At 43.0% G+C, this 25,944-nt stretch overlaps 1 protein-coding gene across 2 annotated transcripts in view; it reads left to right on the top strand.

The window, feature by feature from the left end:
• The first annotated feature begins 9,970 nt into the window (after positions 1-9,970).
• The window catches only part of LOC311135607 (transcriptional regulator Erg-like), a 43,306-nt gene continuing 27,332 nt past the window's right edge, over positions 9,971-25,944 (top strand). For both annotated transcript variants that reach the window (XM_084169621.1, XM_084169620.1), the window contains exons 1-2: positions 9,971-10,081; positions 21,928-22,145. In XM_084169621.1, the coding sequence (XP_084025747.1) occupies positions 10,064-10,081; positions 21,928-22,145 (236 nt within the window). In that variant the 5' untranslated portion in view covers positions 9,971-10,063. The remainder of the gene's footprint in view (positions 10,082-21,927; positions 22,146-25,944) is intronic.

Here is a 25,944-nt window from a genome sequence, read left to right as displayed (position 1 = left end):
AGATACTTGTAGGCACCTTCCCCTTTCAATGTTTATAGAGCAAAACCATTACAAAAAACCTAATCACATTTTTAAGAGAGATAGACAAATGATTGGAGAGTTACACAAAGAAGGAAAACATGGTGAATTAGGGGGTAAAAAAGAAAAAAATGAGCATTCTAGTAAAATGCCAAATCAAAATAAAAGACTGATAAGCAGAGAAGGCAGGCTAACATGATATAACCATTTACTCTGTAAATTATAATACTCGCCATGAACTGTAATCTAACCTTTAACTATTTTATGCACGATTCGTTACGCCACATAGGATCCTTACTAACGTTAACAATAGGTCATAAATATGCTTATAAAGCCTCACAATGGGTGTACTACTACTCACGCTGTAAGTATCTCCATAAAAGTCTGTGGCAGCCGGGCATGTAGTGTATGTCGGAGGGCAGAGGGATGCTGGTTTCCTGCTCTCTCTCTCGTGACCACCCTGATTCCCCACAGGGCTACCACAGGCAGACCAACAGGCAGACCACCAGCACACAGACTGGGATCTGTTCAACCCTCTGCTCTCAGACGGTAATGGCGGCGCTCTAGGAGCCAGCCAACTGTTAATGGAGTTTATGAGCCCTGTGCCACAGGAGGCACACATACCTGGTCATTAGGTTGAACGTAGAGAGCAACATTTGACTGTTTACAATAGTTTACGTCAGAGGGTGTTCGATGGAGAATATCTGTTGAGGCCCTTTACTCCACTAGGAGCTGAACACGAACAAGTCAAGTAGACATCAGACTGAGTCATTCATTGATGGAGGGAGAAGGAGAGAAAGGTAGATCGATTGTTAGAGCCTTAACTCGGTCTGCTATGTCAATATGTTTCTCTCAGTTAACACTTTTGCCTCACCTACTTACATGGAGGATTTTTCAGAGACACGTACCATTGAGACACATCGTAGGAACGCTTCCACTTTTACCTGCAGTAGGCTATCTGCCAATGCCCTGCCCTTGTACTGGGATTAACAGAGGATTTCCATTAGCATTAGCCGTGTGCCCAAGTGCTCCATAGTCCACACATACCCAGCATGTGACCGAGCCCCTCACACTCTTCCTCTATTGTTCAGCTCCAAACACACTAGCCCATCAAACCAGACAGTCACTTGTGACACCAAGCATTTTGTCCAAGACCATCATTCTGGCTCTTTACACACACAAGTCTATAGTGGAGCTTCCTCCTCTTCTGGAGCCCCTGAAGTGGAGGATGTGTTGTGGGGAGCAGGGCTGTTGTATTTATAGATGGGCCAAGAGAAAGTGTGTGTGTGCGTGCGTGCATGTGTGCGTTAGTGCTTTGCGATTAGTGCTTTTTGAGGTTGGTTCGGTTATAAAAGAGTTATCACAGTTTTCGTGAAATAATTATGAAATAATGACAAAACAATTATTTTAGACCTTTTTTATGGACATTCCAAAGCCAGAAATAGTGAACATTCAATTAAATAGTGAACATTCAATTACCAAAACATTAAAAACATTTCATTCTCTGTCAGGTCCACATTGGGTAGACATCAATAGAAAAAAAGGAAATTACTATATATTAAATACAATATTTCAGTTGTGTATATTACTTAGTTTTTATTTGATGACTTTATTATTTTTCATTCCTTAAAGTCATCATCTCATCACTTCTCAGGCAGTAGCAGCCAACCAGCCAGACAACCATCTAACATTATCCCAGTGCTCCCCATACTGTACTGCATGTCGGCCCACCACCTCAAGCTCAACTTCGACAAGACGGAACTGCTCTTTCTCCCAGGGAAGACCTGCCCGCTCAAAGACCTCTCCATCACGGTTGACAACTCCACAGTGTCGCCCTCCCAGAGTGCAAAGAACCTTGGCGTGACCCTGGACCTGTCGTTCTCTGCAAACATCAAAGCAGTGACCCGCTCCTGCAGGTTCATCCATAGAGTACGACCCTACCTCACACAGGAAGCGGCGCAGGTCCTAATCCAGGCACTTGTCCTCTCCCTTCTGGACTACTGCAACTCGCTGTTGGCTGGGCTCCCCGCATATGCAATTACACCCCTGCAACTTATCCAGAACGCAGCAGCCCGCCTGGATTTCAACCTTCCCAAGTTCTCTCATGTCACCCTGCTCCTCCGCACACTCCACTGGCTTCCAGTCGAAGTTTGCATCCACTACAAGACCATGGTGCTTACCTACTGAACAGCAAGAGGAACTCCCTCTCCCTACCTTCAGGGTATTTTATTTTATTTTATTTCACCTTTATTTAACCAGGTAAGCCAGTTGACAACAAGTTCTCATTTACAACTGCAACCTGGCCAAGATAAAGCAAAGCAGTGCGATAAAAACAACAACAACACAGAGTTACATATGGAATAAACAAAAACATACAGTCAATAATGCAATAGAAAATATAAAATCTATATACAGTGTGCGCGAATGTAGTAAGTTATGGAGGTAAGGCAAGAAATAGGCCATAGTGCAAAATAATTACAATTTAGTATTAACACTGGAGTGATAGATGTGCAGAAGATGATGTGCAAATAGAGATACTGGGATGCAAATGAGCAAAATAAATAACAATGTAAATAACAATATGGGGATGAGGTAGTTGGGTGAGCTAATTACAGATGGGCTGTGTACAGGTACAGTGATCGGTAAGCTGCTCTGACAACTGATGCTTAAAGTTAATGAGGGAGATAAGTGTCTCCAGCTTCAGAGAGTTTTGTAGTTCGTTCCAGTCATTTGCAGCAGAGAACTGGAAGGAATGGCGGCCAAAGGAGGTGTTGGCTTTGGGGATGACCAGTGAGATATACCTGCTGGAGCGCATACTACGAGTGGGTGTTGCTATGGTGACCAATGAGCTAAGATAAGGCGGGGATTTGCCTAGAAGTGATTTATAGATGACCTGGAGCCAGTGGGTTTGGCGATGAATAAGTAGTGAGGGCCAGCCAACGAGAGTGTACAGGTCACAATGGTGGGTAGTATATGGGGCTTTGGTGACAAAACGGATGGCACTGTGATAGACTACATCCAATTTGCTGAGTAGAGTGTTGGAGGCTATTTTGTAAATGACATCGCCGAAGTCAAGGATCGGTAGGATAGTCAGTTTTACGAGGGCATGTTTAGCAGCATGAGTGAAGGAGGCTTTGTTGCGAAACAGGAAGCCGATTGAGTGAGTCTGGAAGTCTGGAAAGAGAGTTTACGGTCTAACCAGACACCTAGGTATTTGTAGTTGTCCACATATTCTAAGTCAGACCCGCTGAGAGTAGTGATTCTAGTCGGGCGGGCGGGTGCAAGCAGCGTTCGATTGAAGAGCATGCATTTAGTTTTACTAGCGTTTAAGAGCAGTTGGAGGCCACGGAAGGAGTGTTGTATGGCACTGAAGCTGCGTAGAGGTGGATCTGAGAGTCACCAGCAGCAAGAGCGACATCATTGATATACACAGAGAATAGAGTCGGCCCGAAAATGTAACCCTGTGGCACCCCCATAGAGACTGCCAGAGGTCCAGACAACAGGCCCTCCGATTTGACACATTGAACTCTATCTGAAAAGTAGTTGGTGAACCAGGCAAGGCAGTCAGTTGAGAAACCAAGGCTATTTAGTCTGCCAATAAGAATGCGGTGATTGACAGAGTCAAAAGCCTTGGCCAGGTCGATGAAGACGGCTGCACAGTACTGTCTTTTATCGATCACGGTTATTATATCGTTTAGGACCTTGCACCCATGACCAGCTCGGAAACCAGATTGCATAGCGGAGAAGGTATGGTGGGATTCGAAATGGTCGGTGATCTGTTTGTTAACTTGGCTTTCAAATACTTTCGAAAGGCAGGGCAGGATGGATATAGCTCTGTAACAGTTTGGATCTAGAGTGTCACCCCCTTTGAAGAGGGGGATGACCGCGGCAGCTTTCCAATCTCTTGGGATCTCAGACGATACGAAAGAGAGGTTGGAACAGGCTAGTAATAGGGGTTGCGACAATTTCGGCGGCTAATTTTTGAAATAAAGGGTCCAGATTGTCTAGCCCAGCTGATTTGTAGGGGTCCAGATTTAGCAGCTCTTTCAGGACATCAGCTATCTGAATTTGGGTGAAGGAGAAGCAGGGGGGGCATGGGCAAGTTGCAGCGGAGGGTGCAGAGCTGGTGGCCGGGGTAGGGGTAGCCAGGTGGAAAGCATGGCCAGCCGTAGCAAAATGCTTATTGAAATTCTTGATTATCGTAGATTTATTGGTGGTGACAGTGTTTCCTAGCCTCAGTGCGGTGGGTAGCTGGGAGGAGGTGCTTTTATTCTCCATGGACTTTACAGTGTCCCAAAACTTTTTGGAGTTAGTGGTACAGGATGCAAATTTCTGTTTGAAAAAGCTAGCCTTTGCTTTCCTAACTGATTGTGTATATTGGTTCCTGACTTCCCTGAAAAGTTGCATATCGCGGGGGCTGTTTGATGTTAATGCAGTACGCCACAGGATGTTTTTGTGCTGTTCAAGGGCAGTCAAGTCTGGGGTGAACCAGGGGCTATATCTGTTCTTAGTTCAGAATTTTTTGAATGGGGCATGCTTATTTAAGGTGGAGAGGAAAGCACTTTTGAAGAACATCCAGGCATCCTCTACTGACGGAATGAGGTCAATATCCATCCAGGATACCCGGGCCAGGTCAATTAGAAAGGCCTGCTCGCTGAAGTGTTTGAGGGAGCATTTGACAGTGATGAGGGGTGGTCATTTGACCGCGGACCCATTACGGACGCAGGCAATGAGGCAGTGATCACTGAGATCCTGGTTGAAGACAGCGGAGGTGTATTTAGAGGGTAAATTAGTCAGGATGATATCTATGAGGGTGCCCATGTTTACGGGTTTAGGGTTGTACCTGGTAGGTTCCTTGATAATTTGTGTGAGATTGAGGGCATCTAGTTTAGATTGTAGGACGGCCGGGGTGTTAAGCATATCCCAGTTTAGGTCACCAAGCAGTACGAACTCTGAGGATAGATGGGGGGCAGGCCGGTGCTAGCAGATGGATCTTCGTGGTCGTCGCAACGGGAAGCCTGTTGAAACCACATCAGACGATTACGTCGGCAGACCAGTCATGATGGATAGGCGGTGCTCCGTGTCAACACTAGGAGGTCCTGTCCGGTTGACAGAGAGGTGGATAGCCGGGAGATGGGCCTGGCTCGAGGCTAGCTCAAGGCTAACTGGTGCTAGCTTCGGGACAAGTGGTGATTAGTGGTGATTAGCCAACAACAACATCCATTCGGTTGCAGCTAGCTAGTTGTGATGATCCGGTGTTAAGGTCCAGTGATTCAGTGATTCCGGCAGAAAATCAGAAATGATCTGGGTCGATAGCACGCTGTGCAGACTGGCCGATAATTGTCCAGGCTAGAGCTGGCTGGTAGGTAGTGCAGGCCACAGACAGTGGTGAAGACCGCTAACAGTGGCTAATAGTTCCCAGTTGTCTTGAACACACTGAAGTTGGAAGTCGGAGATTTCCCTGTTCTCAGTTGTTTTGAACGCGGCATTAATGCTCAGAGGGAGACAGCAGGGTATTCACTTTGAGTCAGGAACCAAAACCTCTCCACAGTGACCTGTGAATGTATTAGATCACATGACAGCTCGATCAGCTGTTCGATTTCACTTACCGGCATGTCAACTGAGCCAGGATCACAGTCAAACGGATTGGGGAGTAGGTCCCAAAGTGGTCTTCGAAGCGTTGGAGGTGAGCAGTCATCACTTGTGTGGGACACTTACTGATGCTGTTTTCTGTTAGAAACATGCACAGCCAAGGGACAGGGGGCATGGTTCGCTTTTGGAAGAATCCCCTGATTCTGTCACTCACCTGTAGAATTTCCCCTGCATGCTTGCGTTCAGTTTGTTCAGTTTCCCAAATATGTCTGTTACATAGGCAAGGAGTCACATTTTCTTTTCATTACACAGACATTGTTTTTTACATCCATTGTAAATGACAACAGTTCCTCTCTCAAAGCGAAAAGTATTTCCAACACTCCCCCTCGATTACCACCAAGCCTCGGTGTGAAATAGAACATTGTCATGCTCTGATCCCATCTCTCCACATAGTTTTGCGAACAGGAGTGCGTGCAGTGGATGTGGTTTGATGTAGTTTACAATCGAAGTTACCTGCTGCAGTATATCTCCGATTTCTGTGCTCAGCTCTTTTGCCGCCAGTTGCTCTCGGTGTATTATACAATGCATCCATATGGCAGAGGGAGACACATTCATAAATAGATGCAGAGGCCTGCCCGCCGTCCCACCATAGATGGAGCCCCATCTGTGTAAAAGCCCACAATTCGATCCCATGGAATCAGTTTTTCAACAATATAGCCACGCAGCACACTGAACATCACCTGTGCCGTTTCATGCTCGGGAATCGTGAGACAGAACAATATGTGCTTGTGAATAGCATCCTCCGACATGTATAACGAACAAAAGTCAAAATCTCTGCCCTCACAGCTAACATCCATTTGGAGATCATAAACTGGGGTGTTTTTGAGTCGTTCAGTCAGAGTTTCCTCTTGATTGCTAGCAATATCATAAATGATTTGTTTAAAAATTTTATCTGACAAAGATATTGATGTGAGTTTCTTTGCCTTTGCCTCTCCACACATTGTTTTCACCATATAAATTGCAGCCGGTAACATCAAAGTCTCTGTAATAGTGTGTGGTTTCATAGCGTAGCGGGCCTAGCCATTCACTGTAGGAATGATTTTGGAAATTCTCCTATAACCCCATTTTCAAATCAGGCGACCCCACATGGGAAGAACAGGTGCAATGGATTATGGTCATTGTAGTTAATTACCACGTTTCTGCACTGCACTAGGTTTAATATTTGCCTAATGAAAACTACAACTCCCTTTAGCCCAGCATCCCACATAGTTCTTGACTTTTGCTGCATTCACGTGCTAGTCTGAAATTTCACTAACTGGTTGTAGTTATACACGTGTTCAACCAGTTAGCGAGACAAAAATTTCAGAGTTCCGACTAGCATGTGAACGCGGCATGAATTTATCTCGTGAATTATTTGATTTCTCTCTAGAGAAACGGTGCGTTGATCACAAAAAAACTTAATTAAGTAATTGAACCGACGTCTGTCAATAGTTGTTTAATAAGCGAAACCCCTCCCCAAAATGTTGGTTAAACGCGGTACACAGGACATTCCTATTAGAGGGAGCATATGGTGAAGGGGAGTGAGGGGGTATGGTGGTAGTGGGTGGGGGGTAATGGAGGTAGGATGAAAAGAGTACAATTTCCTGGTGTTTTGTGGTGGAAAACTGAGTGGGATGAGCATAACACGTCAGCCCTGTTACCCATAGATAGACAGGCTAGAAATGTTTGAACAATAATTACAAAAATTGTGAAGCTTGCATTCAATTGCCACTCCCTGTTGCACAACATTTATGGCTGATATAAGATACATTTGGGCACTTAATAGGCACTAACAATAGTATTTGAGATGGGAAAATGTTTTTTATGAAGTTGAACATGTGCTCTTTATGACAGAATGTTAAAATTAGGTGAAATCAAAAGTTTTTGTGTGTGTGTTTGTGTATCGGCAGTGTTGGGCGGCCAAGATTTGGTGAGAGAGGGGAACAGGGGTCATATCCTACAGACTTCCTGCAGAAGGCCATAAAACCAGTCAGACAACAGGAGAGATGGAGGGAGAGAGAGAGAGAGCGAGAGAGAAGCAGAAACGTTTTGATAACTAGCTAATTTTCAGATCTTTTGATGGATTTTTCTCTTCCTGCTTTTCTTTGATGTAATGTTATCTTGTGATCATCTGTTGAAAGACAGTGTGAAATATTTGCAACATTTCAAAGTCTTACAAAATCCACACCCATCAATAATACTTGAAATCACAAGTTAAAAGTGCTATCATGTGTTTGTTGGTTTTGGTACAAAATAATACAGGTACTATATTCTGCCCCCTCCCAAACTCAATTTGTTGAATGTTGCAAAAACAACAGACTTGTATTCGATAGCAGATAGTGGTCACATATCAGGTGTTAAATTACTAAATTCCTTTCAAAATAGAGAAAACACTGTTCTTGTCACAGCCACTTCCTCTCTTTGTAACTGATATGATGCAAAGCCACAGTCGGTTTACAAATGCAATGTGAACCCCCGTCGTGCTGTCTCAGACCACAGAATCACAGCGGTCAGTACAATGGAGTCCTACTGAAGGTAGGGCTTTCAGGTCTGAACCATTGTCCTACCGCACACCTGAGTGGTCACAGGTCAGAGGTCACAGTGCAGGTGTGTCTGCCCCTACCTGTTTGTGTGTGTGTGTGTGTGTGTGTGTGTGTGTGTGTGGGTGTGTGTGTGTGTGTGTGTGTGTGTGTGTGTGTGTGTGTGTGTGTGTGTGTGTGTGTGTGTGTGTGTGTGTGTGTGTGTGTGTGTAGTCAGCGTCCAGGACCAGGGGTGGTCAGTCACGAGTGTTTTGACAGAGGTCGGCAGCAGGATGTCAGGCTGCGCTCTGATTTCCTCCCCTTTACTCATTCACCTCCTTATCAGGGCTGCTCAGCTTTGCTGCTTTCACACCTCTAGTCTTCAGACCCAACCAGACCCCCCTGAAAAAAGGAGGGCTGAGCCGCTCACATCCCTTTCTCTATTCAATTACCATTAAAGGTCCAATGCAGCCGTTTTTATCTCAATATCAAATCCTTTCTGGGTAACAATTAAGTACCTTACTGTGACTGTTTTCAATTAAAATGGTTTAAAAAGGTCTGAGTGGGGAGGGGAAAACTGGAAACTAGCTGTTATTGGCAGAAAGGTTTGGAACTCTCTTTCGTATTGGTCTATTAACTAATTTACCGCCTGGCGATGTCCCCAGGCAGGCCAAAACTCCATCCCATCAAAACAGGTATTTTCAAACTTACACTGAAAGGGCATTATAATTTCACAGTATTATTCCAACCTCATAGTGTGTAAATATATATAAAACACAAGGTAATCATGTCTTTGACTGCACTGGGCCTTTAATTGCAAACTTTTTTTTACTCATCACATAAGCTGCTGCTACTGTTTATTATCTGTCATTTAGTCTTAGTTATATGTACATATCTACCTCAATTACCTCGTACCCCTGCACATCGACTCGGTACTGGTACCCCATGTATCTAGCCAAGTTATCGTTACTCATTGAGTATGTATTATTACTTCTATTATTACGTGTTTTACTTTTCTATTATTTCTCTATTTTCTTTCTCTCTGCATTGTTGGGAAGGGTCCGTAAGTAAGCATTTCACTGTTAGTCTACACCTGTTGTTTACGAAGCATGTGACAAATACAATTTGATTTGATTCTATTTGAATTCATTGTGAGGATGTTCAGTTGTTCTGTTTATTATGCAGGTAGTCTACTAAATTGAGGCATAAATGTGACCTGACATGTTACCCAAGTGAGTTTATGTAAGTAGAGTATACATAAACCTTAAGTAGAGTATACATAAACCTGATTTTAAAAAAAAGAAATGTGTAGTAATGTTGAAATGTCCCTTGTTCAAAAGTGGTGAAATGAGCTTCTCGAAAGTGTTGAGTGCTCTGTGCCAAGGTTAGTGCCGTTCTCACTGTAGCCATCCTCAACTGCTAGCTCTCTAGAGAGGCTCATGGCAGGCAAGCGTGTCAAGTATGGACCGTATGATCAGACATCTGCATCCTGTCATGGGTTTATGTCTGCGTGAGACACACAGACACACACACACACTACCTGCGTCAGTAGAGACCCTACTCTCAGATCAGCCTTCTTAGCTAGTTCCCCCCCTACAACCTTAACCCTCCTTACTGAAAAATAAAACTTCTAACACACATCATCAAGAATAACAACTTTGTTTTTAACCCTTCTTATCTCCTCACTCCCAAATATCCTGTTTCTTCGAGTTGCGGTGGCCAGAACCAATAGAAACCTCTTCCTGCTATTGGCTGACTTCACTTCCCAACGTTAGCACAATCTCATCCGCTCCAAACAACGCTTAGTGGTACCTCAACTAGCTTGCTGTCCAGAAAAAATTATATTCGAATTTATACCAGTGTGTTTTACCAGGATTGAAAGGTCCTGAACAAATATGGCCAGCACCATCAAGGTAAATCCATTTTAGAACTTTTTTGCAAACTTCTGGGATTTTTATTGATCATTTTCTGTAATGCTTCGGCATTGTCTTCAGTTTGCGTGGCACTGTACAGAAATACTTACCAAACAGGCCGGGGTAACACCCTTCTGCCATAGTGGTGTGACAAGATTTCCTTGCAAATTTCCTTTTTCCTATTCGGCTGGTCTGCACAGTTAAAAAAAATCTTTGGGGTAATGACAAAATCTGCAATTTCATTCTTTCGGATGGTAAAGTGATTTGAGCTGGCTTGCCATTTAAACAAATGAAGCAGACTTTACATTTTTATCCATTATTATATGGAGGGACACCAATTGTAATGTTTAGACATTTTTGCTGTGATATTTTTACCAAAGAAAATCAAACATTTTTGTATTGTTCTCTATTTTGTTTTAGGGAAGTCATGCAGTATTTTGATGTTTTCTGAGATTTGCACATTTTCATACAAATATTTTCAAAGCTGTCTGTGGTATTTGTCAAAGAACCATCTAAGAAAATGATGCTTTGAACTGAAAAATGTAATCCTGTGCTGAAGAAACTGAAAATTGTTGGAGGTTTAAATTCTCTGAAGACTTTATCATGCTATTGTTGCATTAATGCCTATGTTCACGTCAAAATCTAAATTGATTGTAAATAGTTGTAACTACTGTAGTAGTAAATAGTTAATACTTTGATATGGCTATCCTAGTCTATCAAGTAACTAGCTTTGTGTAGTTACTGTAGCAACACCTATAAAACAATGGACAGAAGAGGAAAGCACCAGTTGGTGGGTCACCAACATACTGAACAAACTGGCTAGGGAGTCAAATTCACCTGGAAACCTAATTAAACACGGCATCTAAGCTTTTCACTCTCTAGTGCGTCTGCCAGTGTCAGCACAAAGATGTTTACAGCCAGAGCCTAAACACAGTGCGAACAATAAAACAAAGGCAGGGAAGCAATAATTACATAATCAGCTGTCTTGCTGGCATTGGATGTAAACAGTTGCACTTTGGGAGTAGAATCCAAATGTTTGGAGAGGGAGCTTGCTCCTTTGTGACCTGTGATATTGTGGCACTGGTACTGCGGTTGAGTTGAGGTCCCAGGGAGAGAGGAGTGTGACCGCTGTTTATAAAGTCATTCTCTGTGCTTTGGCTGGCTTTGTGTGAAACTGCTTTAGAAATGTTAAAACATTGTTAAAACATTTCTAAATCAGGCTGCTTTGTCGTCAACCTCCCCCTTGTTAACTTTGACAGGGTTCATTCCAGTTATCAACGCTTCTCAGCGCTTCTTCTGGTTTGCACCTGAAGGTGATACATCATATTTTATGGATTGCTATAAAGAAGATTTCAAACTACTGACTGTTATTAACTTTTTTTTGGAGCACTCTGCCTATCTGTCACAATAGCACAAGACGATTTGGTAATAATTTTGCTGAAATGAGCAAACACAACCGACTAAAAAGTTGTGTCATGTTATTTTGATAGTGTCACACTAGTCACACTATTCTCAGCTTCAAGACACGTTATGGCACCAGTGGACAGTAGGGTTGGGCGGTATTCAGATTTCCATTCCTTCATACCGTGCCTGTGCCATCCCGGGATATACGGTATTACTGGTAGTACACACAATGGGCGCTATTAATTTTTTTACTGAAAAATAAAGGCCAAAAAACAGCACTTACCAGAATGCTAACAAAATGCTAACAAGTACTAAGGCATCCCCATAACGGATTCTAGGTAAATGTTAACGAGCGCATGCAAACATTTACTACTAAAATAGACAACCCAGCTCATAAAGTTATGCAAGTATCTCAAAACACAGTTTGCAGCACGCACAAAACAAATATTAGACAGCAGGGATCTTGATCCAGGAGGGGATTGTCTCTGATGCTACTAAGAAGCTTGATCTTGCAAGCTAATGTTAGCCACTTAGCTAACGTTAGCAAGTGAGAAAAACCCAGCTGGAGAGAATTTATTTGGCACATTTTAGATAGTTAACTTAATAGTTATATGATATACAGATGGCAAACATTAGTAGTGAATTTCATACAAGTGTTACTTGATCACCTCACTACTCGTTGTGCTTCTTTGTAAACAAACACACATGACTGGCTCAAACAGCTGTTTTGGGAAACCAGTACTGGTAAGCTTCATAGTTATCTAACAGGCGGAATGATGAACGCGATCTGCTTTATCTATTACCTAGTGCCTGCAGGTATTTATTTAAAAAGTACAAATATTCAACAACAAAAAAACAGTATTGACAGTATTGGGAAATACCCTGTGATACTGTATATATATACGGTATACCGCCCAACCTTAGTGGACAGTCTTAAACAGTTTTTTTTCTGAGGCCAGTGAGTTGGGTCCTCTAGTATCTAGTAGTATTTATAATGTATTTAGTACACAGCTAGTAAGAAATGTTCACAGAACATAAGGGAACATTTTTGGAGGGACATTTTTTTAAATCATTCATTATACCTAACCAATCAGAAATGTTCTTGGTAGACCAACCTGTTAACTTTGCATGGTTGTTATTGTTAGAAATAATAAAAATATTTTTTTAAACAAAAAAACATAACCCAAAAACGGTGTTGGTCCATAGCCACTTCTTTAGTCCTAAATGTGCAAAAATAAATAAATTACTTCATACATTGTACAAGATTTCACAATGAAACTGTGTCATCAGTTCATTGAGTCAACCACATCAGGATATCAGGACACAAACAAAACAGATTATCATAACCGCCTACGGACAGAACTGAGACAAACAATGCAGTTGCCGTGTATGTGTGTGTGTAATGCACATACCAGAGGGGAATACAGGAAGTTGTGGCCAACCAATCTCTGTAGCACTGTGGCTTTGTGTCTCAGGCTGTGGCCAAACTTTGTCACTGACCTATGGAAATAAATGCACCCATCATTTTTCAAACTGCAGCTCTCCAAGCTCATTGTGTGCTACAGGCTTTTGACGTTCCAAGTTTCACACTGTATTATAGTTTCACACATCATAAGTGCCCTGTACCATACGCAACAGCTCCGTCTCTTTCACCATAACGTGTTACTGCCAAATCAAGGCCTCTGGAAATTATTCATCATTGGACCTCGACAATGCAACATTCTCTCTGTTGTGAAACAAAACATGCTTTCCAGCAGTAATGTACAGACCAGAATGCTTTTCAATGCTAAGGAAATTGCTTTTGTGGAAAGGCAACACAGGCGATTTTCCTGTTTTAAGAAGAACGGATCTTGTGTTTTGGACTAGTAAGGTTTGTATCTGTCAAGTCATAGTAGGGCTAGAGACGGAAGAGGGAGTGAGATTCCACTCCCTCATTTTTTCATATACAGTCAATGAACTAAGCAGACCAGACCCAGCTGCTAAGGCATTGGTGCCTATGGGAGAGACACCCCATTAAGCAGACCGGAACTGACCATTTTTTTCAATGGTAAGCAGCCTGAGTGGGACATCTTCATTTATCCACCATCTTTGGTGGAATCAGGGAGGGGGCTGCTAAAACAACATCCAGAAAGGGTGCCCCCCAGTGGTGTAGTGGTGCCTGGAGATGTGGGTATGCTCTAATTTTGCAACCAAAAATAAACAAACGGCCCGCCTGGCAAAGGAAAGGCGCCCTTTGTGAATAATTCTATGAGAAACAGTGACATACACTCTGAATGACATAAAATAATATTTCCCATATCGCATATTGGTCTTTCACAGTCAGGCCAACACAAGCTGTACTGTGCAAGTAGGCTAATAGTAGGCCTACTATTGAAACAGATAAATGAGGCTGTCAACAGAGTCAGAAATTCATAGGTTTCAGATTTGTCATTTTTCTGGGGGGGATTGCCCTCAAAATCACAGTTTTTAAATAGAAAACAGCAAAATTGGATGTTCTAAGTCCATAACAGTATGCAGAAATTGCTCTGCCATTTCCTGGTTGCTAAGATTCTAATAGTTCGCCTAATTTCAGTTTATGTGACAAAACAAGCAAGTATAGTATAGAGAATCATTGTACCATCTAAACCACTGTGAAATATATTTTCCATAACCAAAAATGTTGTATTTTCAGCTGTTTGAAGATGGTGTACAAAACCAAAAGTAAAAGCACAAAAACTAAACTTAAGAACGGGAAGCATAGAAATAGAGCACATAAAACAGATATACATCTTCTTAGACTTGCTTTCAATGAGAATGACAGATCTATAACTCACATTTCTATGTGGATTTGGTCGGGTCCCCAAAAAAGTTTAAACTACATCAGAAGACCACTTTTTAGGTCAGGGAAAAGTGTAGTTTGGGTGTAGTTACCCTTTAATTCAAGTGCGCAGGCACCTAGCACAGTTGTTTGGCTAGTGTGTTTCTGTAGCACATGAGATGGAGTTTGCTAAACAAATGGCCACTGGATTGACGCAATTAATCATAATATCATTCTGCTAGGTATGCATAGGCTACTTTGTAGCTAGTTACATTTAATTGAGAAGGTTTTTGGGAAAGCCTTTCCATCTTAGAGAAGATGGTTATTTCGTCAGCCTGTGATTTTCAAGCAAATAACTGTTGGCTCACGGTAATTTACCGTTAATTAACATAAACACATGTAGCATCTCCTGGGTTCCACACATAGTCTACAAGCCACTGATGCAGACCTTTGGAACATCTACATTTAAAAAAGTCTAAATAATCCATGTAATATAGACTACACCGTCACAATAAATCCATTATTTATTTTAGACATGTCTAAATAAACATGATATGAAGAAAATGTAGTCTATTTCTGAAGAACAGAATAGCATACTCTGTTGTCTTTATGTTAGGTCGTGATCTGGCTATGCCAAATGGCTGTGGGCTACACTAGTTAATTTAGCAGACAAGATTTGCTTAGAATTCTGTGGCATTATTTTATATTATTTTATGATACGAAGAATACAATTGAACAAAGCTGAATAAAATAGAAAGGATATTTTCTCCAAACGATTTGAGGGAGTGCGCACATGCGGCTATTCTGTGTTGAGCGGTTAACAAAGAAATAGGTACTCCTATATGCTTAATTTAGAGTTTGTAATGTAACTTTAGTTGTTCTACAAACATTGGGCTATATGTTTTGATTTTTAATACATTGTAAGGCTGCATGATGCGACTCTAATGATGATTTGAAAAAAGTCGCTTGAAAGGCATGAGCTCTGCTTTGTTTTTTTGCGCAGGCTGTACACACTTCATCAGTCTCTCATTCACAATTTGACAAGCACTTCATAATGCCTCGACTTTCCTGGTGGCATCCCCTTTGTGTGGCCGTAATGCACCCTGACAAAATCCATGCCTGTGGCCATTGTGACCTTGACCCAGAGTGCTGCGTTGTGCCCTTCTCCCTGAGTGCTGCCTGAGCCGAAGCACCTCTCACTCAAATGGCTTTCCATCACGTGATCGGGTCTTTCTCACAGGCTACAAGTGAAGACAGACACATCGGGGATGCAACTGTGCGCATCCTTATCCAATTCCGAGGTGCCAATTGAAGATATTTTAATCAGGCAACAAGATGAGTAGGCATAATGAACAGCAAAAGCACTAGCCTATGTCAATCTACTATCCCCCATAGTACAAAAGTTGATCTATTCTATCCTGTGCTAGAAATAAATATTCCAAACATAGTCTGGGACAGTTGTGGGATGCGATAGATCCCAAATTAATACAACCACTAGCATCAAAAAAACATGTTTTATGCAATGTGGCTTACGCAACAGATCAGAATGTTTAGCTTAAAATGTTGATAAACTATTAGGCTATTTCTTCACATTATAAGCACAGCAATGCACACACAGCAGTAGGCTATACGCGCAAATGTTCCATTAGCAGGAAAACACCATTATCAAAAGTGACCGCAAATGCGAAAATCCATGTAATGCTTTTATTATAAAGGTGCATTTTTATGGTGAAAATGATCTTCCCCAAACTTGAAACTCACGCGCTGCTTATGTATGCCAGTTAGGCTCTACCCCCTGTGTAAAGCGGATTAATGTGCTTAATTTTAAGATGTTATTTGACCACTTTAGTTTTGATACAAACCTTATCAAAAACATATAGGCCTATGGGCTAGGCTACATGAGGTGTGCGACTATGATTAGAAAAGGCATTGTTTCTTGCCTTACTCTGGGCATCATTCACAAGTGATAATATATCATTCACAAGTGATAGGCTAATATTGTCACCCATCAGACTATTCTTGATTTAATCTTGTCTTTACATATACTAAATAATATATGTGTGAAATTTGTTTTGATTTAGAATGAACCATTATCATGCACCTGTCTCGAAACAGGGGCAGGGGAAAAAATACATGTCATCTATGCACTTAAATAGCAAATGGAGGACGCTTTTCCCGTGGTTAAATTTCATGCCAGCCAGGTAGGCTATACTCCTGTTGTAAAGATAAGCCATGTGCTTAATATTAGGACAGTTGAGAAATAAAGCTGATGGGATCCTCCTCTTTTTAATAGAGGCCATCACTCTGTTTTCTCGCTCAATTGCATAGCCTATAGAAATGTTGCGCAACATGAGCTAATGGGCTCTCATGAAGTGTTTGATTAGATTTTCGATTACATTTGCATTGATGTCAGAGTGATTATAGCTACAATAGAGTGCTGAGTACCAGGCAGTTAGCAAGTTTGGTAGGCTACTAATGACCATTAGCAGCATCAGAGCTTGGAGAAGCCTAATTACCGTGACTAAATGGTCACGTGGAATTTGACTGCCTTCATGACTCATGACCGCGGCAATACAGTCACCACAACAGCCCTAGGTTAGGCCTATCATTAACATCGCTATATTTGTCCTGTTCCTTAATTGTTTGAAACCTGGAGGTTTTACTGCATATTATGAAGCATATCTTATCTTGCTTCAAAGTAGCCTATAGCCAAAATCCCACCATAGAAACGTGGAGGCAATTATTTTGTAAATACTTCCTCATATGCGTTCTCCTGTTCTATTGGTTTTCTTTCAACTTTCTTTCATTATCTAGCAGCCAAAGACATTATCCTAGTCATATTAGCAACCCATGATTGTTCTTTAGATCTCCCCCCTTTCTAAATTTCTAACATATATTTCTATCTCTGTCCATGAAACTGCTCGCATGTGCGGTGCACATTTTAGAATGGTGTTTTCCCGCAAATTGCATTTTGGAACATTCGCGTGTAGGCCTACCGCCGGGTGCACATTGCTGCGCCTAAAATGTAAGGAAATAATAGTAAAAATGTTCAGCTAAATATTGTGATCTGTTCCATCAGCCTTATACTGCGTATACCTCCACTACACTATTTTGATACGCATCGTGGGGATTAAGAAGTGAGTATACGCAATGCCTACTGAAAAATAAGCGGGTATACAGCGGATACCTGCATATACCCTCCACTACACCACCGGTGCGCCCGATGGGAGGAGGGGGAAGTGCGAGGCCATAACCTGCACTACTGACGTTACGACAAGGTTAACTGCCCAATGTCCTGCTGTGTAAAAATGGTAGGAGGTACTCCCTCCCACTCCCTCTCTTTCTATCTCTATTTCTCCCTCTTCATCCGCCCATAAACTCCATAAGTGTTCCAAGTCTCTCTGCAACAATCAAAATGCCGATGGACGAGCACTTCCTCTTGTGCACTCCCCACCTCCTGCACTATCAGGAACTTTCAATGCAGGAAATGCTGGGAGAAGGGGAGCTTCCTGTGGGCAGCCACACCACACCATGTCTCATTGGGAAGGCTGCCTGGGACATTCTGAATGAATGAGTCCAATTGCCTCATTGAGAGGGATTACAGGACTAGAGGGACTAACACACTGTGGCTATGGCTCTGTATGTCCGAGAAGGATTCCTTTTCCTCCTAACTGATTTGAGGCCAGCCTCTTGACCTGTCACCAGATCAGGGTTGTTACTCCTTCCACAAGAGAGAGAGAGGAGGGCAGGTTGAGGAGGGCTAAGGAGCACAAAGGAAGGAAACAAGGGAACGGTTGGACTCTGGTATATGTAACCAAAATACAGTGTTTTAGCAAAAGGGACTTAAGAACAATACTGGGAAAATTAGAGACAGGTTGCCACGTCATGGCATTTGTGGGAAAAGGTGTGTGCTTGTGTTAGTCATAGGTGTTTAATGGACTTAGTAACTGTACGGTCCCGTTGATTTGTGATAGATGGGATGAGACAGGAAGGACTTTGAAATATAAACAGTAGACAAATCAACATTTAAGATTTTCAAATTAAGAGTCCCTTCTTTGAATGTGGAAAAAAATCGTAAAGCTTTACTGTGCACTATAAACATAAATTAGTTATATTTTAGGCAGGCCTTTTCCAATGGTTTGTATTTTGGGCTGTATGTGATTCAATCTTTCTTGGAGCAAGATGCGTCCAAGTACACATGGGGATCTGAGTGAGGCCTTGACACCATTGTGATTTCAGGGAGGATACCCAGTGATGAGATAACCACATATTAGCAGGTCTGTGGTCTCCTAACATCACAACAAACTCCTGACATGCATTCACTGACTGAGCCTCTGTCAGTCTGTAAGAAAATGTAACGGTATACTGAAGCTCCTTTTGTTGTACCAGTCAAAGTGACTACAGGACTAGAGGGACTAATACACTGTGGCTATGGCTCTGTATGTTACTTAATATGGTCAGAATTACCCTGGAGACACTGGAGCTAAAGGGAAAAGTTTTTGGAAGAAACGTTTTAGGACAGAAAGGCCACCAAAAAGTACTGTAAACCAGCCCAGGCGAACATTATTTTGACTGTTATTAAATGTGATTTGCACAGCATTATATGAGGTCAAATTAACAGTGTACTATATCAATTTTCCACTTATAAAGCTAAATATTTATGGAGGGTAATTTACTATAAATGCCTCGGATGGGCTCAAGTTCTGATTTGAACCAGCTGCCCTCTGGTCACCAGTTCATTTCCCTACCCAGAAGGCCATGCTGCTGCCCATTTGAGTGTCAGCCCGTGGAACTCCACTACACGGTCCCATAGAGGACCTCCCTGAATGTGTATGTTATTTGACTTATTCTCTGGTGGACTCGTGGTTCAGTAAGAACACTGGACTCAAAGCAGCCTCATTCTTCCCTGCCTAATTCTGTGTTCATTTTCTTTGGCCCAGGACACTAAGGTTGTGAAACAATCTCTCACTTTCCTCAGAAGAGGGATAATGGGCCATAGAGGAATGTACTGTACTGAGTTTGGGGCAAGACAGACTCATGTGCTGTTGTGCTCTCCGCTAGTTTAGTTTAAATTTAAAGGCGAATTATGTTTGCTTCATTTTGTCATAGTGTTTATGGAATATCCTCTACGATGTGATCGGCAAATCTAGTCTTTAGTGTCATGTTGTTTTCTCACATATTTCTGTTGGCTTCATGGCAGCCAAATATTTTTCAATAACGGCTTTCCAGTGTTTTCCATAAATTGTTTCCCAGACCCAATGTAAACAGACTGCATTAAAATGCCACTCAATGGTTTTAATCCACACGTTTATCAAAAATCCCAGCTGTGATTGATTACAGATCTCTCAGTTGGCCTGTCAGTTGGTTGCTTTTTAGTCGGTTTCTGGCTTTATAGTCTTTTACATAGGATAATGGCTGAACATAAGCTGTGAGTGGATGTGGTTCTGTTCTGTTTGTGTTGGACGAACAAAAGCTGTGTGTGTGCGTGTGCCCCTTGTTCATGCTGGCTGGGGTCAGCTCATGTATATCATGCTCTCTGCCCCCCTCTCTCCGTCCTCTCTCAGGTGAGGGTCAAGGTGCCCGGCCTGCTCTGCTCTGTAATGTGGTTTGCAGCTGACATATCAGGGACGACCAGTCCCCACTAGATTAACCTGCTTTCCGAGAAGGATTCCTTTTCCTCCTAACTGATTTGAGGCCAGCCTCTTGACCTGTCACCAGATCAGGGCTGTTACTCCTTCCACAAGAGAGAGAGAGGAGGGCAGGTTGAGGAGGGCTAAGGAGCACAAAGGAAGGAAACAAGGGAACGGTTGGACTCTGGTATATGTAACCAAAATACAGTGTTTTAGCAAAAGGGACTTAAGAACAATACTGGGAAAATTAGAGACAGGTTGCCACGTCATGGCATTTGTGGGAAAAGGTGTGTGCTTGTGTTAGTCATAGGTGTTTAATGGACTTAGTAACTGTAAGGTCCCGTTGATTTGTGATAGATGGGATGAGACAGGAAGGACTTTGAAATATAAACAGTAGACAAATCAACATTTAAGATTTTCAAATTAAGAGTCCCTTCTTTGAATGTGGAAAAAAATCGTAAAGCTTTACTGTGCACTATAAACATAAATTAGTTGTTATATTTTAGGCAGGCCTTTTCCAATGGTTTGTATTTTGGGCTGTATGTGATTCAATCTTTCTTGGAGCAAGATGCGTCCAAGTACACATGGGGATCTGAGTGAGGCCTTGACACCATTGTGATTTCAGGGAGGATACCCAGTGATGAGATAACCACATATTAGCAGGTCTGTGGTCTCCTAACATCACAACAAACTCCTGACATGCATTCACTGACTGAGCCTCTGTCAGTCTGTAAGAAAATGTAACGGTATACTGAAGCTCCTTTTGTTGTACCAGTCAAAGTGTATGAGATTAATACAGAATATCCTCTCTATGTCCTGACCCAACCCAATAGCCTAAAGAATACCTGGGCACAAAACCTGATTCTCTCTCAATCTGTGTCAGTGCATTAATAATATAATAATAATATGCCATTTAGCAGACGCTTTTATCCAAATCGACTTACAGTCATGTGTGCATACATTTTTACATATGGGTGGTCCCGGGGATCGAACCCACTACCCTGGCGTTACAAGCGCCATGCTCTACCAGCTGAGCTACAGAGGACCACATTACAACACCATCCTGCTTTGCCTTGAGTTCTTTTTACAGCTAAATCAGGGGAGAGTCTTTGGAGATTCTGGACATTTATGAAAGCCTAAAAAGTTTAATTCAATTTATATTGAATTTAATGCCATTGGCGCAGACTACTTAATGTGAAGTAAGAAGTGTAAACCCCCTAAAGCAGTCATTGGGCGACAGACTGACAGTGGCCAGCAGGGGAACCTCCAAAGAAAGAACAGGAAGTTACCTTGGAAGAAGCCAGACTCTTAAGGAGGTCTATCCACATCTGGTTGGCTCTGGGTGAATGGTCTGTGATGCCAGGATGTAGCTATTGTCCTGTGAGGAAGATGAAAGGTTGGACATAATGCCTCTGAAATGTTAGTGGTTACTAGGGTTAGCATGTGGTGGCTAAGGTAAGAGGGTCAAGTTTGTTAATATTGGTGCTCTTTGCCCATGTTCTTGATCATATGTGGATATTATTAATGTATAATGAGAACTTTATGTATTATAAGGACTGGTAGACACCCTGCTGGTTTAATCATAATGTATACTTCTGTGCTGTGCTCTAATTCAACCGAGGTAGATGTGAGTGAAACTAGAGCACTTACTGGCCACGGTAATCCCTCTATAATTAGGGGGCTTGGTTTTCAGGTGCACTTTCCAGGGGTCATTCTGTCTGCCATTTTCCAACAAAACAATGAGCACACAAGGAGGTATTCATCAGACTGCAATCTACTATTATATCCACCACATAATGTGTGTAAAGCTTAGGGTTTAAATCACAGACTGGTCACACGTTACCTGTAATTTTTGCAGAGCCCCTAGGATCACAAATCAATCAATTGTACTCGGTTCATGCCAAAATCCACACTTAATGAATCTGAACCAGTTGATTGTAAACCAAGTTAATGAAGCTTTGATTGTAATGGAGATCTAAGAGGGATGTGTCTTTGTTTTTTCTTTCTGTGTACAGGAAGCGTTGTCAGTTGTGAGTGAGGACCAGTCGCTGTTCGAGTGTGCCTACGGAACTCCCCACCACGCCAAGGCGGAGATGACGGCAGCGTCAGCCAGCGAGTACGGCCAGACGGCCAAGATGAGCCCCAGGGTGCACCAGCAGGACTGGCTGTCCCAGCCAGCCACCCGCGTCACCATCAAGATGGAGTGCAACAGTGGACAGGCCAACGGCAAAAGGTAAAGCAGTCCACCATTAGCTTGACTTCTATATTGACTTTCATACTGGTTGAATGCGAAACAAATAGTTTCTTTGCATAGATATTTCAAATGTTATTAAAATAACATTTGTTTGAAACCTAACCACTTACTTATGAGTCATTTTGGTCAAGTAATTGAAGAAAGTGTATTTTCAGTAAAATATCAGGAGTGCTGAGCAACTGCAGAAATATCTGCTCAGTGAGCCAATACAAAATGAACTTCTTTACATGACAGATCCATTAGCCGTTACTGTTTTGGCGTATCACAGAGAATTTTCGACCAGCCTTAACTTGGCGATACTGTCTTCGTTCTCGATTCAGCCAAACAAAATGTCTGTGTCCAGTTGCAGGTGGTTCGTTTGAATTGAGAAAATGCTCTGATATTAAAATAAATCAAAATTTTTCTCCATGAAGTAATCCAACAATGGGTACGCTGCCATCTTGTCTATTTCAAATCTTCTCTCATTGATTGAGACAGGTGGGTCCAACCCAAAGTCATGTCATGATGACACTCACCTGTCTCGATCAATGAGAGATTTTAAATAGACAAGATGGCCTCCCGAGTGGCGCAGCGGTCTAAGGCACTGCATTGCAGTGCTTGAGGCATCACTACAGACACGGGTTCGACCTTCGCCTCTCCCAAGCGCGTTGGGAAGTTGCAGCGATGAGACAAGATCGCAATTGGATATCACAAAAAGGGGGTAAAAAAACTAAGAAAACAAACTAAAAAACTATTTAAATAGAAAAAATGGCGGTATACACATTGTTGGATTACTTCATAGAGCAAGAAATGTATTCATTCCATGAATGGAGCTGTACTAAAGGCCGGCCCTCTCCCTGCAGCACTGTCAATCACCCTTCACACCTCTGTTCATCCAACCAATCAGGGCGCTTGGATGCACTCCAGGGCTCCGCCCCGCACACCTCAAGTTAGAGTCAGCCTCAGTCAGCAAACAGTCAGCTCCCCCAGTGCTACACACCAAACCTCCTGCCCTAGTTCTAGGTCCTGGGTCTTCCGTCTCGCTAGGCTCAGAGTTATCTGCTTCTCTAGGTGTGCAGTCCCTGCCCCTAGCCAGTTCCCAACCCCAGTCTCAGCCGGCACCCAGTCGCCTATACTAGCTCTAGGCTAGAAGTTCCCTGCTCAGCTAGGTTCGCAGCCTCCTGACTTGCTGTCCTCAAGTCCCCGGCACTATCAGGCCCTGAGTTTCCTGCCCTGCTCTCAGCCCCCTGACCTGGGGGACCCACCATTCCCTGACCCGGGGGGCCTGCTGTCTCCAGTTCCTGGGGGCCGCCCGCCTCCTGCACTGGAAGACCCTCCGGCCCTCGCACCTAGGGAACCGCCTGGCCTTGTCTCTGGGGCCCAGCCGGGCCCTGCCTTAGGATCCCTGATGGGCCTCGCCCCACCTGCTTCACCATGGGAGCCTTCGCCATCAGCAGCCAGCGAGCTGCTAACGACAGCTGTGGCAAGCCTGCCACATTCCTTCGTTGCAGTAGGCGAGCCACCGCCTCCAGCCGTGGCCAGCCTCCGGCATTGTACTCAACGGATGGGCCCCAGCGGCCCTGCACCAGCTGAGATAGAGGGTCTTTCGCCACACCTGTGGCATTCCAAGTGGCAGCCCAGAACTGTTTCTGCGCCTCTGTGCACCTCCCACGCGGGGTGGCCCCTAAGCCCCTTACGTGCAGCTTTTCCGGCACCCCCCTGGCCCCCATGGTCCTCTAAAGTGACAGTATCAATCAGCTGCCCTTTTAATTCGGCCAGATGCTCACTAGGACTGGACCCACCTTGTCTGTTCCCATCACTGCTCTGCCTCTCTGCCTGCCTGTCCTTCAGGATAGGACTACGCCCTTTCAGGACTAAGCCCCCCACTGAGGTCTGCTAAATGGCATATTATATTATTATTATTATTATTTTAAGTTTCTTTGGAAATCCAATGGCGGCTGTACAAAAGGCTGGCCCTCTCAATCTGATTGGCCTGCAGCCCTGTCAATCACCCTTCACACCTCTGTTCATCCAACCAATCAGAGTGCTTGGACGCACTCCAGGGCTTCACCCGCACACCTCAAGTTAGAGTATGTTCACCTGCCTTCTCGAGAAGAAGCAAGTATTGTGTAATAACGGACTCCAACATGCTGTTTTCCTATCTTGAAGTGTTGTGCATCCAATCGAACATCTAAGTGTTGTGAAATATGTATAGGTGTGTACAATGTCTGACCCTTGCAGGACTAGGCCTATTTGCTAGGTTTTGGGTGTTTGAGAGTAAAGTTTGTTATGGTTATCTTGTAGCTAATGCTAGTGCTATTGTTATTCATTAATGTCTTTGCATTGCCATATTATCAGTAGCCTATTGCATTTCTACCTATTGAGTGTTGCTAATGAACTTTATATTAGAAGTGTTTATCACATGCTACCGCAGGGATTTATATAGCATTATATGCTACTGTTATTATCAGGAACTTTCCAGCCTGCTCTCGTGCGCTAGCACATGCGCAGTAACTAATTGCCTTACATAAGATCTGTAGCCAGGCCATAGAGCGAGCCATGCCTTAATGGCCTTAGGTCTTCCATTTCTCTCTTTCTGTCACATGGTTATTTTTTATGATGTGTAAATATCCCTGGGTTGCAAGCTATATTACAGCAGTCATTTGTAGGTATAATATCATGCATTATGTTTGTACATCTCCTTGACTTGCATGTAGACTTTGTATATTATTACAATGGCGTAGGCCTATATTTTTGTGTATTGCTCTGCATGGATCCTAATGATTGTTTACTCTGCCTTTTGTAGAACCACATCTATAAAAAACCCTTCAATGGAAGCAGCTGTGTCCGCATGTGTGTGTGTGTGTGTGTGGTGGTGACAATTAAGACAGTAATGGGCCTCAACATTGTGTTCTAACTGGACAACACTGTAGTGAGCAGAACCTAAGCAATCAGCGTAAATTAATAGCGGGCCAACCGCTCAGACGAGCTCCAGCTAGACGTTTTTTCATGGTCCTAGGTCTCGCAGGATTTAGTGACCAACAGTTATTTTCAGGAGCATTTTCTCAATTCAAACGAACCACCTGCAACTGGACATGGACATTTTAGAAGACACATGTTTGGCCGAATCAAGAACGAAGATAGTATCCAAGTTAAGGTTCGTCGAAAATTGTCTGTGCTACGCCAAACAGTATCTATCCTGTAACTGCTAATGGAGCATCACATTAGCCTGTTACAATCTGCTAGCTAAGATACGTGCAAATTCTATATCATTTAGTTTGAAGGATGGCCTGCCTAAGGTTCTACCCTAACATATACCTATCTGTCTGGACAGTGTAATCCAACTAAGCTACATGATACCATATGATATGTCTGGCCCATATCCTGTGTGCTCTGGAGAGTGCTAGCATTAGAAGGGGTGTAGTGACATAGAACCACCTCGTCCTAAGGGTCACAGTGCTACACCCTGAGGTACACTGTGCACTGTGCTGCAGCCGGGCTACCTGTGGCCCTGATTTCCTGTCTATTGTCTACATTTCTATGAATGTACTTTAAACAGGCGGGTCGCTGCGGCCTGAAATCGAAACTCGCAGTGTAAATATTTTGAATTACGGAGGCAGAAAATTTAAAGCGGTGGTATAGAGTCAGTTAAAGGGACGTCTGTTGTTTACACCCCTAAGCCACCCATCAATAGTAAAGAGTCTTGCCTGGCCTACACAGTGACAGCCAACAGCCAAACTACTTGCCAAACAGACAAGGAACTTGAATTATGTTTTCAGAGGAGAGAAGGAAGCAGAGG

The sequence above is a fragment of the Coregonus lavaretus genome (assembly GCF_964263955.1).
Source record: "Coregonus lavaretus genome assembly, chromosome: 10".
Classification (NCBI taxonomy): domain Eukaryota; kingdom Metazoa; phylum Chordata; class Actinopteri; order Salmoniformes; family Salmonidae; genus Coregonus; species Coregonus lavaretus.
The sequence above is the reverse complement of the archived record's forward strand: the minus strand, read 5'-3'. Positions and strand labels throughout refer to the sequence as shown.